The sequence below is a fragment of the Macrosteles quadrilineatus genome, unplaced genomic scaffold (genome assembly GCF_028750875.1).
Source record: "Macrosteles quadrilineatus isolate MER2022 unplaced genomic scaffold, UCM_ALF_1.0 Scaffold_2__2_contigs__length_208266976, whole genome shotgun sequence".
NCBI lineage: Eukaryota > Metazoa > Arthropoda > Insecta > Hemiptera > Cicadellidae > Macrosteles > Macrosteles quadrilineatus.
This window is the reverse complement of record NW_026542595.1, coordinates 163973884-163991837: the sequence shown is the minus strand read 5'-3', so window position 1 is coordinate 163991837 and position 17954 is coordinate 163973884. Positions and strand designations below refer to the sequence as shown.

The 17954-nt window shown below is 35.4% G+C and overlaps 2 protein-coding genes across 2 annotated transcripts in view; one reads left to right on the top strand and one right to left on the bottom strand.

Annotated features, from left to right (window-relative positions):
- Nucleotides 1-17954, top strand: part of LOC128985483 (protein kinase shaggy-like) — a 211949-nt gene that overhangs the window by 56326 nt on the left and 137669 nt on the right. The window lies entirely within an intron of this gene.
- Nucleotides 3352-16435, bottom strand: LOC128985482 (conserved oligomeric Golgi complex subunit 8-like). The gene is made up of 11 exons (XM_054405006.1): nucleotides 16243-16435; nucleotides 14422-14493; nucleotides 13877-14001; nucleotides 13170-13322; nucleotides 12357-12479; nucleotides 11866-12079; nucleotides 11035-11195; nucleotides 8841-9137; nucleotides 8367-8546; nucleotides 6067-6231; nucleotides 3352-4305 (listed from the first exon to the last, which is right to left on the bottom strand). The coding sequence occupies exons 1-11, from the start codon at nucleotides 16295-16297 to the stop codon at nucleotides 4108-4110; spliced, it is 1743 nt and encodes a 580-aa protein (XP_054260981.1). The 5' UTR covers nucleotides 16298-16435; the 3' UTR covers nucleotides 3352-4107.

Here is a 17954-nt window from a genome sequence, read left to right as displayed (position 1 = left end):
GGTAAAGTAAAGAGATAAATGGCTTAACTGAAAGAGGTATACAAAGTATTCACAATGAGTGTTGATGATCACATTTTGTAAATATATTTTGACAGTGCAATTTTTATAAGCTCAGTTCATAATATTTAATATTAAATTGGTGAATTCATGAGTAATCGGCTTAACCGAATCCAGTATATATAAACATCTTGAAGTCATACTTTTGATAAATATTTCCTGAACAAACAGTTTCACAAATATTTTCAATCAATATTTCAATATTATTATTTGCAATTTTACAGTTTTACAGAGTATCAATTCATATCACAATCTTTCATCAGAACAGCGCATTTTATTTCATGGAGTGATCAAATAGACACATCTATTAGTTTTAAGAAGTGTTAGAATTAAGCTGAAGAAGGTGTGAAGGAGGACAACATATCAGACCTCTCACGGTCCATAAATCGGACTTCTGGGATATTTAATTACAGGGCCCATACTTAACATCTTTATTTCCACTGCGCAGCTCTGTGATTGTAATGTCCTCAGTAGTTCAATTAAAATTAAATTAAATTCATTAAAATCCCACCAGGGGGCAACTTTTTGTTATACTCACACCTGTATGAAATACTTAAATTGTATTACATAAGGGTGTGAGGTGATTTTGGTTGATGGAATGATCAGTTAAAAAGAAGATATATTTTTAATATAGTAAAGAACGTATATTTTTCTTTACAATAACCATAGCTGCATATACTGTAAATCGGGAACTACAAGGTCTGCGCCTGCGTAGCACAGAGTAACATTCACTGCCCCCCGTGTTGTATTTTATTTGTCCTTGTTTGGTTATGGACTTCTTTGTTGTGCAGTTAAGATGTCCTTTAATGACTTAAGAAAGTTTTGTTCTGAGTTTATTGAGCTTTATAGATTACAAACGTGTTCTTGGGACGTGAAAAGTGTTAACTATTCAAACAAATAAATGAGAAAAGAAATTAAGGAGCTATTGATAACAAAATGCAAAGGAGTGTTTCCTGACACTGACGATTTAGTTTGTGAAGACTAAAATTAATTCTTTGAGAGCTTCATAACGATGTGAACCAATTAATTAGAACTAATTAAATCTAAGTCTTTAACGCTTATACTCTAAAGTCTAATTAAGGCCCTGTACACATGAGGGCGGCAGCCGCCGCGGTGGCCGCAGTGGCGGCCGCCTAGGACCGTACACATGGCAGCGGTTGGATCCGAGGTTGCGGTTTGAATTGACCGTCACTCGACAGCCAGTACTGTATTTACCCAATTATTTTTCTTTTAAATGCGTAACGCTTGATAATTCTTTTCAGCAAAAAACTCAACTAACTCTTTGCCACGCATTATTTTTTAGTTTATGTCCTAAACGTATCTTCTTTTTGTATTTCTTTAATGGACAGTTCAGTGTCAAAGTTTTCTGGTTCCACAGCAGCACGCATGGCCATTGTACACTACGAGCACTACATCAACTCCAGCCACAGTTACACACTTCACCAACACAGAGAGAGAGAGAGAGCGATGTCCACAGGGCAAGCGCGCAGATGTCTGTGATCCTATAGTAGCAACTGCAGTCAACAGCGGCGGCTACCGCCCTCATGTGTACGCTCTCATGCCAACTCTAGTAACTTCAACCGCACGGGAGCCGCGGCGGTCGAAGGGAAATCTGCGACCGCCGCGGTTCGTTGCGGTTGATTGGAAGTGGGCGGTTGCATGTGAACGGTCCCATTTGCTCCTTTGTACTTTCAACCGCCGCGGTTCCCGCACAATGGCAACCGCGGCGGCTGCCGCCCTCATGTGTACGGGGCCTTAGTCCAGTTTTGCTTGCAATGAAAAAAAAAATGTCCTTGTTAGAAAAAATACAAAATGAAAAACAAATAGTAAAAAATAACATGGTGAAGATACAATGGATTTTATTAGAATGGTTTCAATATAACTTGGATTTGCTGTTATAGCCCACTATTATCATCGTCAAAGACGGTGGTGCGCGCGCATGTGTCTGTGGTGTGTGGTTACCATTTGAATCGCACATGTGCCTAGAGCCGCTCGCAGTCACCTCATCACGAGCGACGGAAGGCACATGCGCGCTAGTGTGTGGGCCGCTTGAGGAGCAGACAATTAATATTGTCAGTGCAAGTGGATAGCTTGACCTTGAAGCTAATGATGGCTATTTCTTTGTTTTGCTTCCATTTATTTTTGTTAAATAAAAGGCGATGTTTCAGAAACAATAACGGGGGAACCTTCTGCATATAAAAAATAGTCAGAAATAGTTAATTATACAGTGCATTTTAAAATATTAAATACTGAAGAAAAACATTGTAAAATGTTCTTGGTATTTTTATTTTATTTTATTTTTTTTTTGGGTTATGTAAAATTTATCACAGGTAGTATGCAACAATTCTCCCATAGAAGCACCCGTCAACTAAACTGACACTTCAATGGCCGGAAACTGTTCAAGCAGTGTTGCCAGATTGACCAGCATATCGTAGTCTATGATGAAATTACGAAAATTTAACTCTATTTGTCCCTGCCACCCACCGCTTTTTGCTCTACTGAAAATTACCACTGCGCTAGAAAATATAAATATTACCAGAGGCAGCACTATCACACACACGGAATCTGCATCTCTGCTAGAAAAAAAGTTTAAATGCTGTGCTTTAAAATTTTGTGATTTTTGTTCTCAACTAGAAAAATCCACCAGGTCATTGCTTTATTTCATTGCCCTACTGCCAATGTACTGTACTGAGTACAATAATTAATTTAAGCGACTCTTACTCTACCCCTAGTACAAATAGCGGCCAACTTCTCTCAAAATTCTCTTTAGCAAATGGGCCCTCTAACACAGCTGATGCCTTTGCAAGGTTGCCAGATCGAACAGCAACAAAGTGATGGTACCGTTTTTCATATATCTTAAGTGGGAAACGTGTTTAGATGTATATCATTAATCAATATGAAGTAGTTTATTTTTTTGCCACCGAAAAATAATCGTACTTTATGACAAAGAATCGTACACAACGTCAAAATTATCGAACAATTTTGCAAAATTATTTTATATGGGGAAGGAGCAAAAGTATCGTACGAATACGATAATTATCGTACCCCTGGCAACACTGTGTTCAAGTTGAATCCTGTCGAAGGTCATTCGCCCGTGACGATGTGACTAGTCCCAGTCCCCCTAAAACCGGACCAGACCATTCGGCGGCCAATCCAACCGAAGCCAAACTAGAGGGAGTCTACTGTATAAATAATTGCACCACTATATGCATGAATATTTTGCATACATTTTATTTACACAACGAATAATGAATGTAAAACATGACAAACAAAACATAACATTTTTACCTACGACCTTTTTTTTAAGGAGCTGTTTCAGTTCAGTTCTTAGAATTGAAGTTTCACATAATAGCATTGTTTACTTACATAACAGTATACTTTTACTTAACAACACGGGTAACGGACCAATGAGGTTCAAGGATTGAGAGAGAAGAAGTAAAATTGTAATGCTTCGAACTTCAACTAATCAGCTGCTCAGGCCAATTTAATTGTTGAGTGGTGCAATTTGTGTTTGGTACAATGATTCGTTGCCTCACTGTCAGTGGCAATGAGAGGTAAAGACGAAAACATAACCTTTCGTAGAAGTAATGAGTAGTGATAGTTAGTAATTAAAACACTGTTGTAGGTAAAGTAGTGTACGCAACTCGCGTAAATAGTCTTAACGACACTGGTAGGAGTTTTTAAGGCACTCGCCAAGGCTCGAACCTTAAATTTTCAACTGATGTTAACACTATTTTTACACGATCATTGCGTAAACTACTATTAAAGATCCAGAAATCAGCTGTTACATAAAAAAGTAAAGATCAAAGGAAATTGATTCACAGCTGTGGCTAAGTTGACGTCATATCAGTACAAAAAAGTTTTAAATTGATCCAAAAAGAAGGGATCAAAAGGACTTTTATGTTTCACCATTTCAATGACTTTTTTCGAATGGCCATGTAACAGTAAATACATCGTCCTTTTAAACTGATAAATTGCATAAGGTGTTCTGGTGCTCTGACACCAACAGAAACATTTTTTTAAATCCATTGGTACAATTTTTACATTGTCTCACTCCACAACACTGACATTTTCAATGTTTTCACTTTTATCTTCACAATCTGTATCAACTTTCACATCTTGCTCTTGATCCTGTTTTTCTGTCAAGATTGGAGCTGGTGGAGATGTAGGCAGGCTGGATTGTATTCTATCTGGTAGTAAATGAGCGATGGCGTCTACTATGGCATTTTGGTCTAGATAAGACAGTTCCTGAAAATAAATACTAATTAGGAAACTAAATACACTCTAAGAAACCATGTAAATCACTGAATTGAGACAAATAAATGGTGTATCCATTTGTTACAGTATTCTTTGAAGGGAGTACCATGTCTAAAGATTTTAATTCTTAAAGATCAATCTACTTGTTTGGCATACAAGTTAAAGATGGAGCAAAAGAAACTAGAGGTGTGCTAGTTTGAAATTTTTGATTGGGCCAAGCTCAAGCCTCGAGCTTTCTCCGAGATTAATTTAGATAATTACAAATAATAAGTTATTCATTGTGACCCTTAGTTTGAATATATTATTGATAAAATAAAAGGATTACCTTATCCAACCACAGTTGCTGGTGTGACAACTATTTTCGTTCCTTAGAACTTTGACAGGTCATTGTATGCAACCACATCATCAATGTATCTTAAATCCATTAATGACATTAATGAAACATTAATGAAATGTTTAATTTTTGTATTTATGCTAGCAGTTACCCGGCGTGCGTTGCTACGCTTAACAACTATTATTTTAAATGGTAATTTTTTCTTTACGATGAATACCTAATAAAATTGTATAGGTACCAAAAATAATATTTTACTTAATTGCCAGTGGATAAACAATGTTTTTTTTTGTTTTTTCATTAGGTGTATAAATATATAAGTTTTTTGGCATACCTACCACCACGTGAGCACACAACATGCAGCTGTCCGTGTGAAAATCATGCATTTTCTAAATTTAAATGATATATCAATGTATGTAACTGCAGTGCAGACATAGTTTGTTTTTGACGTAATTTTTTTTGTCTACTTTTGAAACTGAATTTTTTAAGCCTAGGTTTTTTTTCGTTTAACCTTCTTGTTATTGCAGTGTTCACCTTATTCTCATTATTCTTATGTGTAAATCAATATTTAATCGAGATGTGTTATTTTATTTTCTTATCATAATAAAATTAACTTGGACCAAAATATTAGGGATAGAAGGGTCCAAAAAAAATATTCCTGATTTTTGGAACGGGATTACATTTGATTCGGGAATTTTTCGGGACGGGATTTGATCCGATCGTTGGCAATCTTGCCGCTTCGCGAGCGACGACAATGCCGCTATCGCGAGAGATGTTCACAATAGTTCTGCGAACGCAGGAGGCAAAATCATACCGACGATCACGCCGTGATGATCGCGAAGTCATACCGACGATTATGCCGTGACCGCGAGTCATACCGACAATCACGCCGTGATCGTGAAGTTATACTGACGATCGCGCCGTGACCGCGAGTCATACCGACAATCACGCCGTGATCGTGGAGTTATACTGACGATCGCGCCGTGACCGCGAGTCATTTCAACCGCAAGTTTCTATACCGCAGTCACAAGTTTCTATACCTGTAAATTTTTACCCATTTTTTTTGTTTTTGTAGATCAATGACACAAATTGATTTTGTTTTTCTTGTTTGGTAACTCAAGATTTTCTTTTAATGTACAGGAATAAATCCCTTTCCGTCCTGCATCGAAAATTGGGAAGGAAATAAAAATCCCGTCCTGTCCCGAACCAAAAATTCAATCTCGTCCATCCCTACAAAATATATCTATATATTTTTTTCCTTTCTACAGTTAAATTTAGTGTAAATGCCAACCAAAAAGACAGTTACCATTGTTGTAAAGTGTAATTTTAGACTAGTGAATTTATATAACAATGTTTATTGTAAATAAAGCATTTTTTTTCATTTTATTTCATTCATTTTTCATTTTACATAAACAACACACCTGTTGTTGCAGCTGATATGTAGAGAGACCTAAATGCTGTGCTACTTCGCTAGGCTTGTACACAGCATGGATGCATCTCTGCATGAACGGAACCAGCTGATCTCCAAAACACATGCAAAACCTGGAGAAACTCTCCTTTTCTGGTTTGGAGAGGGCTTGTTGCTCCTACAAATTCAAAAACCTCAGTGAAGATTCACCTTTATCAATTTATTCCTGATGAAAAAAAATCTATCTAAGTTATATTTTTTCAAATGTTTAATCATCTTCTTAACATTTTGAGGTAATCTATTTCACAGTAATGTTGGTTTTTACTCAAATAAAGCCTTAGAGTTTGCAAATGGTTATTCATTATTTCAAAAATGTATATGAGTAAAAACCAACATTACAGAATAACACAAATAAACAACTTAAATTTCATAGCAACTAGGACAGCTAATCAAAGTTGTAATATCAAGAATATTAGACATCATCACAAAGTAGTGTACGCAACTCAAGTAAATAGTCTCTACGCAATCGTCACGTAAACCACTATAAGCTAACCTTATAATTTTATAGTTTCATCAAACCATAGTGCCTCAAGAACGCTTCATAAATTTGATTACACCTATTAAAATGTTTGTCCTTCATCTTAAAAACACAAATTGAGCGTTTGTTTCACACAAATTTTTAACTGATACACACTTAAGAGTAAGGTTTAGTAATAGGTTGCAAAATGACACATTTTTGAGGTGAAACTCAAAAAGGAATTAACCTATCCCATCAATTCCACTTGAAGCGTCTTTTACCACGGCCGCCTTTAACTCCAGGCTGCGGCCTTCAAACTGGCAACGTCGCAAGTGGTGTTGTAACAGCTGTTTTGTTTGGAAGCAGCTAATGGTATTTTTGTATTTACGAAAGATTGGTTCCTGGACTATGACAATATTGACTTTGCTTAAAAATGTACAGATATAGATTTTAACTCATATTGTTTTGGGTTTTAATTCTGTACTAGTGTACATGTTGCTCGAATTCGAGCAATTGCAAAGTATTACAGGAGTTATTTCAAAACGAATAACAGTCATATTTACAATGAGTTTAAAAGAGTCAACTCAGAGATTACCGGTGTGTAACTCAGACCATGTTTATCTTCGTTATTGATAAACCTAAAGCATTACGGCCGGCTTTCTCATTCTCAAAATGCCTCGCTGTACAGGCAACACAGGTCATTGATAGAGGGCCAATTGAGAACGAAAAGTCGTTTTGGGGTATTGTTAGGGCGCGTTTGTAACCTAATAAATGAGATTGTCCAGGGTCAGGTGCTGACTGCGATGAGTTAAGCTACGCGCCACTGTTCTGTAGCTGCGGTCGTTATCACGATTACGCCTGCTGTCTATGTTTTGTTGTCGTCGCGTCGGAGGCATTTAAAAGAAAAAAAAAACAACAAATAAACTAAATTTAAGTTACAATCATGCTAACACGATCCGTCATAGCGACACAAAACAACGATAAATACACAAATTTAAGATACAACCATACTAACACGGTCCGTCTTGGGGGTTATGTTTACACAAACTCAAATAGTAAATAAATGTACTCAATGCGTTTCAAATTGAAAAATAAATAACAGCAATTAAATTATACAGCTGATCAAAATGTAAACAATTGTTCTTCATAAGGATAACATGGGAACTTTAAATCCACTGGGGCAGAGCCCAAGGGACTTTTTCAAAAATGTAAGGCCAGTTTGCAAATCTAAGCGACACGCTCTTTCCAATGAGTCTTCAATGGATAAAATCGGTTAAGAAATGGCGGAGGAGTTCAACCGACAAAATTTCATGTAGCGTATTAATTATATAGATGTTTTATTTTCAATATTTTAATAAATTTATGTTCATAAATTTAAATTTAAATCAATAAAGTGTGAATTAATGAGCTGATGTCACCCGTCTACCATGTTATCTTCTGGGACGTCTGTCACTGAACAACACCACTTGCGATGTTGTCAATTCTACCAGGCCGCGGCCCGTTGTTAAAGGAGGCCGTGCTTCTACGTATAGGTGAGCCTCTCCAACCAAGCTCAGCTGCAGTCAGATGTACTCCTTATGAGTTGCATATCGAAGATCGAACAAGGCCCGATTTGAAACCTTGATCTACAATGCTGTCTCCTAACCAAGGAGATAACTCTTTACACCACTCAGTTATTGGTAAAAAACTAACAGTCTAACACACTGACAACACTGGTAACCAAATGTCCAGATGTTCAAGAGAGCAGCAGTAAAACATCTTGTCAACATTGAAACTCTAAGTTGAACCCAATTTACCTGTCTGTAGAAGGAAAGGACAGTTCGAGCAGCCGAGGTAAGAGACTCCTGCAGCTGATTGGTGACATTGTCTACACAAGCTAGTGGAGCACAGAGTCTCAGGTTGTTGAGACCTGTCAGCAGATTGTTGCAGTACTCAGCTAGCGGGTAGAACTCCAACAGACACTCTGGAGGCTGCTCCTGTAAAATTTCAAAACTCATGTAAAGATAACGGAAGGAGTTTCATTACCTCATGTAGTCAAAACACAGCAATAAAAAGTAGGGGTGTTCACAGGTTCCCAATATTTTCGGGTACCATGATTTCAGAAGATGTTAACAATTTCGCCTTGACTGCAGTAGAAGTTCTCGATTTCACCGTGACCGCAGGAGAGATGATTTTACCACAGTTGTGGGGGACTATGGCCCATATATTTTACACCAAGAATTACTTCTAGACATTCATTGAAACATTGAATTTCTACACTACTAACTAACCTGTTTAGTGCTGGCATTAATCTTTAGTGAAGGTAAAACGCTTTTGTTTTGAGTCTGATTCTTTGGCAGCGTGAACTTGTCCATATCTGCCTCAAACTTCTTGGTAGCCTTGCGCACAGCTGTTTCAAAGTTTTGTTGCACGGTTTTCACAAATATAGGAGCCACTAGAGCTCGGAAGTCAGCACCTACTCTGCTGAAAGATAGGCCGAAGTACATGCATTGCCCCAGCAACGAGGCGAGTGAAGATCCCACACCTCGAGATAGATCATGCTCCAGAGTGGTGATAAACTGGGAGACCTGCAATAGAACATTATATTTTGATGAGTTTTTAAACATTAGAAATAGTTTTGGAGTAAAAAAAATTTACATCTATATATTTAATACACAGTTGTAACACTGTTTTCTCAGTCATTACTGGACCGATCTACAAGATTTATGTCTCAAATTAAAGGGGATAGTGTGTAGATTTGCCGAACTTCCTTAGAATTTACGTTTTTTCTAAGGGCTACGACCTACAGCCCTTTAAAGGTCGAGTCAATACAATTCTTATTGAAGAATATAATACACAGTTTATAAATTATTCGTCAGCTGTTTAATGTTTGTCAGACATTTGTTATTATTTTTATAACCTCACTTTCAGTATGCAATTATTAAACTTGGAGTTTCTGTTTATAAACACACAATTTTGATCAAGGAAAGTGTATTTGTTAACTAATTTTTGAAATGTTTTAGTTTTCCTGCAAAGTGATCTGAAGGAAAGTGGTAATTGAGTTTAAGTTTGAGTATGGAATGTGAAATAATACCCATAGTAGGGAACGGAAACTTATTGTTTTGATCAATATAATTTATTCTCTACGGCCACCAGAATAATCTTGCAAGTTGTACATATAATTGATGGCAATGTTTACTCGGGTCATTACAGCGTTAGAAAACTTTATCATTAACCCCAGGATGTGAAAAGTACAAAAAGAAAAAGAAAAGGTAATCATTAACCAGGGGTAAAGAAACATACAGAAAGAAAAAACACGTAGAGAACCATCAAACTAAAAAGGTAAAGAGCAGTGATGGTGTTCAATGTGCTCTGGAAGTCCCTTCTAAAAAATTCCAATTTTTTTGAATTGGGTTCGTTAGATTGGATTTGTCAGTACTGCAAATCTATGAATTTTGAGTCAGAACAGACTAACTGGGACACAAATATTTTTTACTTATGTTGTCACAAGGGGAAGGTAAAATTAACTCCTTATCAACATTTTAAGTTTATGGAAAATCTTATCAACAGCGACTATAAAAAAAAGTATTGAGGGTCAAAAGAGACAAAAAACTATTTGAGTAAAATATAATACAAATCTGCATTTGAAATGGCCAGTTTTAAGTCTCACTTGAATCAACATCTTTCTGGTAGTGGTAGTCTACATAGTTTTAAAATCCACGACTCCTTTTCCATCGAATTGGACCGTTAATACCCTCTAACATTGAACAAAGTATGCCCAACTTTATACAACGTAAACACAGCTTTTACTCACAGTATGGGTAAAGATTCGTAAAATGCGACCAACTGCTGATGCGTGATTTACATGTAGGCTATGTCACTATCTTTATTCCATACAACAAATGTAATAAAAAAAAACCAGGAATATAGGAATATACTTGAGCAAATTATCTAAATAGCATAAATAGCTGCTTATTAGGTTATCAGCATCGCCCAGTTCGTATAGGCCTACTATTTATTTTTCAAATGAAACTCGAATTAATATAAAACATTCATTTGGTTAAAATAATATAGCCTATCGGTTTGATTAACATAAAATAGTTTATACAGATAAACTATCAGTTCTATTTCATGTAAAAAATTAAACAACCCCTAAATAAAATACAAAGATAAACAGTATTTGTTAATTATTATTTCTTTTATTGCTGACAATATTCCCGAGGCGGAGCACGGGCGGTTAACTAGTTATACTCTGAATATTGATGTTAAAATTATTGTTGTATTCCTTGAGCCACAGTAAACTCTTTCCCACTCAGGTAAGACAGCTATCCTTAAAATCTAGACCAGAGTGTACTTTTTACACTCATGAACTCAAAGTTTTGGTTAGTTAAAAGTATTTTTTTTAATTAACCATTATTATGTCTAACCAACCAAACCATTATATCTAAGGTTAAGATAATTTAAAAGTTCAGAAGTGACTGTTACCTTTTCATTGAGCCAGGAGTGGAAGATAGTGGACTCTGCTAGGGACAGTTGTCTAGAAGATAAGACTGGCTCTTCATCACTGAACACAGCTCGATATTGAGTCACAATGTTGAACAAATGGATTCGAGACAGCTCAATAGTCTTGGTAAGATGGTGAGCAGCTGGCAAACAACAGATTTGTATTTTCTATAATCAATTGAGTTTCAGGATGCATTCCAAGTGTCATGACGTCCAAAATATAATTCTTGAGCTGTCTCACATCATTGGACGTCGTGACATGTGAATGTAATGCAACACTACCGAGTTTCATCAGTAGGTTATTGTTGATGGACAATAAACATATAGAATGGGAAAAAAATATTGAACGGTAGATAAAATAGAATTTTATCGTGTCCTCTAGATTGTTCAATCCAAGCTACAATTGTAAATTGTTTAATCCACACAAATTATGATTTGGCTTAACTTAAACTTAGCTGTTAATGCCTATCTGCATAAAATCAAAGCTTTCCTTCAATCTAAGTCAGTAAAAAAACTTGTTTCACTTTTCAATCATCACTTGAGCTCGTGAGTTAGTAAGTGGATGAAACTCTGTATCAAATTTCTAAGAAATTATAATTTTTATTAGGATTACAGTACTGTACTTGCTAACAGAGACATACAAGTAAATTTTTAAAAAATGTATGTACTATAGTAATGTCTAAAGAGAGCTAATTTGAGACTGAATTTAAGTCTCTGGGAAATAACTATAATTGTTTGAGGAAGGAAAAGTATTTTGAAAATTAGATTTCAGTAAGGTGAAATATGAAGAAAGAATGGCAAAGTCCAATTTACCATCATCATTAGGTATCTTGGCAAGTTCAGACTGAAGCCAAGAATCTCTGACTGAGAGGAATTTCAGTCTAAGTTCAGCCTCGGAGAATGTTTGCATGCGACGGAGATAACCAACCACCTGCAGACACCTCGGCAATTGTAGGTCGGTGCGGAGAGCAGCAATCAGCTGATTGAGGAGTGCCCACCACGCTGCGTCCACCTCTCGCACGATACTCTGGTGACAAAGGAAAGAGTAAGCGTTTATTCTTGTAAGTACTGTGACTTTGTTACTACAAGGTTGCAGTAACTGAGTGGATAGTTAAGAAGGTATCACAATGGAAAACCTTAGAAACAATGTTGTAGGTTTGAACTCAAGTGTTGATTGAATCAATTAATTGAAAACCAAAATAAGGTGTTTTATATTGGTCAGTTCTTCTTATATTGACACAAAGTAAAATTTGCTTCCTTGATTAAAATGTGCATGTAAATGTAAAGTTGTCACAACGACTCACAGCCACTATAGGTATGTCTCCATGTTTGGCTCCCAACCTCTTGACGTAGGCTGCAAGTTGCAGAGCTTCCTCGTAGTAGCCTTCTCTGATACATGTCTCCATCAGCTGAGGGATTTCCAGAACCTGCAATGTTATATATATATACATATATGTTTATAGCCTGCAACTAAGATGTAATTTCATAGATTTCCTTTTCAATAGTAAATTAAAAGATAAGAAAACACTTTATAAGAGATAAAGTAGTTAAATTAGCTTTCTTAGGCATTTTATGAATCTATTTAGAACAAAACGTACTGGTTCACTATACCTACTCTTTAGTGTCTACACCAGTGTTTTTTTTTTATCTAAGCATCACAAACACATTTAAAGAAAATAAGTCTTTAGGCTACTCCTAAAATTGTTGTGGATATACCCAAGTCAAACCCGTACTTCTTGCAATGAAGTCAGAGATGTTGACCACTAGGCTAGCAACACACGCACATGGTGGCTTTACATTCAAGTCCAAGAATTACGGTTGCGCAGATGTTTGTCAAAGATAAGCTATAGGAAATATTGTAAAAATGAGTGCGTCTCTTTTGTGGGTTATAAGGGAAATGATATGTCAGCTATGAGGTAATCTAAACATATAGGCTAAAAGTAGTTCTATAGCCTACATTACATTGTTAAATTTGTTTTACAAATATTCTGAGCTTTATAATGAATTTTCCGTTTCAATTACATTCCAAAAACATTTAACTCTAGGAGAAGGTTAAAATGAAAATGTCAGAGGCCACTTTACACTTCCTCATTCTATATTTCATTCACTCCCCCTACCTGTAACAACTGAGCGTTGCGAGTAAGCGTCAGAGAATTGAGCCGCCGAGCAGTCTTGATCTCGGACGACGCCTTAGCAAACTCCTCACACCGAGAGGTCAGTCCAGGGACTCGCTCCACCAGCGAATTAAGACTTGTCTCTGCGTTGTTAAACTAAAAAAAAATCTCTTGGGTGTATCTCTTGTGTGTAAAATCTCTTGTTTGCGTTGCAAAACAAATAGATTACAAGAAATATCAATGGTTATTAAGGTTGTTGATCAACATGTTTAGGATTCATTATAAAATTAGTTAACAATATATTTGTATAAGTTTATCAACTTAACATATTTCAAAGTTTAGGGACAGCTTAGTTTTAATTATGACATGAAAACCAAAGATTGTGTTATCGGTAAAAAATAATGTCCAGCCTATGCTATAGGCCATATTAACAGTCCAGGACCTCTTCCATTAATTCACTACCACTATTTAAATAAATTGTTTGTTACATGTAGGTCCAAGCTAACCTAGCCCATTCTAAAATAACCCAATTAGGTTGGGTAGATAATTATAGAATTTCAACCGGAATGAAAAGAAAAGGCCCAAGGTCTGGTAGCCTAGGGCTATATAAATCACAATATCTAGTGACACAAAGAGTGTATGCTCTTTAATTAATACTTTTAAAGATAAGAACAATAATGTAAAAAAGTACATAAAAATAATAGGCTTACCTGTTGGAATATCTCTCTGGAGCATTCTGCTGTGCGTATAAACGTCTTGTAGTTAGAAAATGCCAATTCCTGGGTTTGAGAAAGAACTGCACATTTTTCCTCAGCCAAACGGTCAGGTTCTTTTGCTGAATACATCAAAACAGATTAAGTGCAGGGCTGTAGTGATTTTTTTAAATTACTGCAAAGTCTTTGTGAAATGATGATATTTTATTTTGAATTCACTAGTTATCAAAACAAGCTATGACGTTTTCTCATTCAATTTAACATTGTAATTAGGAGTCAAAACTGTACCTACTAAAACATGGAGTTCTTAGGCGTAGCAAACCCAGAAAGTACCAATAATTGTGGTATTTTAGTTGAAAATACAAAATTTAATCTCAAACTTTGTAAAACAAGTCTCCAAGGTAAACGCAGGATAAAAGAAATTGTACAAGAGTTTTTAAAAGTGATTATATTGTTCTTTTAACTTGTAATAGAACTATACATTTAATATGACATAGAATAATGTTTTCTTAGAACTAAAAACTAAACTCTAGTCTACTTACACAACTGTTCCACAGTGTAACCACCCAGTTTTGTTAAGTAGGCATAAAAATCTGGATTTATCTTCCATGATTCTGAAACAATTCATCATTATTGATAACATGTTTTTTGTGTCTACTGATATTTTTTTTTAATACTAGACCTAGCTTACAATGGACTGATTAAGTCAGTTTAGTTTGAATTGGTTTCACAAGCCAGACAGAACTAACTAATAGCCTACGCCTGCCACAGCAAACCTGCAGTCTAAGCCAATTTCAATTTGTCTGATTGAATTTTTACTACCAACTTTTTTTAAATTTTCAAAACCTTATAAGATTGTGTTTTAATTACACAATCATGCTGGTTTGTAAACTCATCAAGTTTATGAAGCCCTACACATTCATGCCAAATTTCATCAAAATCGGACCAAAATTAAGTTAGGCCTACCTACTTGTGTTCACAGACATATACAAAACAATTTAAACAAATAGTGTTTTCGACACAAAAGGTAAATTCAGTGGTGGCTGGTGGGTTGAAGTAGTGGGAGGAGGGAGGACGCCTAAAATTTTCTTTGAGAGGTTACTGATACCATAGAAAGGTTAAAAGTTAAAAAGGTTAAGTTACTGTATTCAAACGTTTGTTTAGGGCTACTTTTTTAAAATAAACTGTTTTATTCATACTCTACTTGCATAATTTGCAGAAATATGTTTTTTTATAGAATTCATTAGCATCACTGAACAACACTGATAGAGAAATAACAGTACAGTACAATATTAATTAATTAACACCTTGAATACCGGCGACACGATAAATATAGCCTCTACGAATCAATAAATACTATATTCACTTATTTTGACAGATAATATTGTGTTGACAGTCAACAGATTGTAGCACTCAGCGCTCATTGCGGCTACAGTAAAAACTAGTTCCAAACACCCTATATCTATTGCATTAGAGCCTGACGCAGCGCTGTGAATGGTCAAATTTGTTCATGCAGTTTATATGGGAGTATAGACTTATATTTAACAAGTCCCCATCATCATAGGCCTATTTATGTTAACTAGTGTACCTGTTGCTTTAATTTGACTAATTGCTAAGTATTGCAGGCATTATTTTAAAACAAATAACAGTCATAATTTCTGATGACTTTAAAAGATTCGACTCAATGATTATGGAAATACACTCAAGATGTACAACAGATCGATATAATCAACATTTCTTCTAAATATAATTTTCAAAAGCTGATCTTGGTTTTCTACTAATAGCCTTACTCATAGCCGCATTAGGTTGTCCATAATAGCAATTATAAATTCTAAAAAAAAACAAACATTATTTCTATTTCTTCTCCTAGGTGGTGTTCTACGACTTTCCTATGTTTCCATAGTTTGCAAATCGGCTCTTTCAATGCGTTAAGTATTCTACGGTTTATTTTCCTTCTAGTCTGCCTCCAACACATGTTTTTGGGGTTTTCAATTTACATGTGATTATTGTTGTTTTTAAAATAGTGTTCTAAATGTTCTGATGATGTAAGTACATTCTTACACATTTGTAATTCCATAGATGCCCATGGTGATAAAAAAATCAATTCAATGAAGGTTACAGTAACTTAGTACCAGTCAATCCTTAAAAATGTTAGGCCTAACTTAATTGCGAAAAAAACTGGAAATAGGCCTAGGCCTTTGCCGATTGATATTACATGATTTATTTATAGTTCAACAATAGTAGCCTATTAAATCCTTTTGAATATAGGTTACCAAAGTCTCAATTATGGTTGAGGTAATTTAAAGCGACCAACTACTGCATTACCCTGTAAAAACATTGGCCTATTCTTTAAAAAAACTAACCTGGAACTCCTTCAGGGAAAATTAATTTTGTTATATTTTTAATCTCAGCATCCATTTAGACGTTTCTGTTACAAAAAATGTCACAAGTATGAAATCTATTAGTTTTACATTTACATAAAATATGATTGTTAAGTTATACTTATAGTTACACCTAAACTTCACAAAATTGTTTAATACAATACAAGTTTGGTTATGTTTGTTTCATTTCATTTGTTGACATTGACGTATTATGTTCATGTTGGGTTGGGGCAAAAAAACATTCACAGCAGTGCACAACACAGCTGACCAACTGAGGGAGGGCCCTTTTTAATCCGTTCCATGACTAAAAGCATTGACTATTATAGCCCGTATAATACGGGGATAGCCGGACAGCTCACTTTACTCTACAAAATGATATGATTATAAAAAGTATCATAGATTAAACATACTGCTCAAGGATTACTGTTGAAGTTACAATCTATGATATTAAATATAATAGAAGGTTCACTTGCAGTACATCGAAATTATAAAATTAATGAAGAGGGTTCACTTACTCTACAGATCATAGTGCCTATGAACCTCGTGTCTTATATTTAAAAACTAGCAGAGTACCCGTTCTTCGTACGGGGTTGGCACATAAGTATAAAATGCTTATTGCAGTTATACTCGATCTTTGCGCTTGCAATGTGAGAAGACACGGTTTGAGAAAATTTGCTTCCTCAAATTTACGGTATGCTATCATGGTTTCCACCATGGTATGCTATAGTATTACACCATGGTGGAAGTTCCTTCCACCATGGTATTACACATCTACCATAGCCATTATGTTCTACCACTTCACCTACACAATAATGAAAGAGATTATTAAAAATTCGCAAAATATATCAAATTATTCGTGAAATAAAAATAATAAACATTGCTGTAAACAATCCTACTTTTACAGTTTTCATTGCGTATCACAGTTATTTGTTGCTGCTGCTGCTTAGTTCAAATTAGTGTTTCATAAATAATGTAAAAATAATAATGCTGCTCCCTGTTGGTAAATCTTATAACTTTTTAATGCTTTTGCATATCATACAACCAACTCTTTTAGTTTAAACAGCTGGCTAAATTTTTTAATTCCCTTTAAATATGAATACTCATATAAGGTTAACATGGGGAACTGCAGAGCCACTGGGGCGGAGCCCGAAAGGATTTTTGAAATAAGAATATACCTATATGTTAATCGGGAATGTGAGCTATCATCATGCCAAATTTCAGCCCAATCCGACTAGTATTTTTCACGTTTACTTGTCACAAACATACATACATCCATACATCCAAACTTTTTCATTTATAATATTAGTAGGATACAGTAGGAAGGTTCACTTACTCTACAGATCATAGTGACTATGAGCCCCGAGCCTGCGGTAAAATATTAGATGGCTCACTTACACTACAGCTCATTTAGCAACACGTTGCGCGGTAGCTAAATGAACTGTAGTGTAAGTGAGCCGTCTTTATTCCTGAATTAAAAAATAATTCATACTCTCGGCTCATAGGCACTACGATCTGTAGAGTAAGTCAACCTTCCTACTGTATTTTTAAATATAAGTCAAAGATATAAGCATAGACTAACCAACACAAGTAGACTTCTCATCCCATTGTAAATTTTGAAGCACGTTTTTCGTGTCTAGTTCATGTACGTGACACAAAGGCGCTAGTGTCGATGAAACTTTGTTTCCATTATTTTA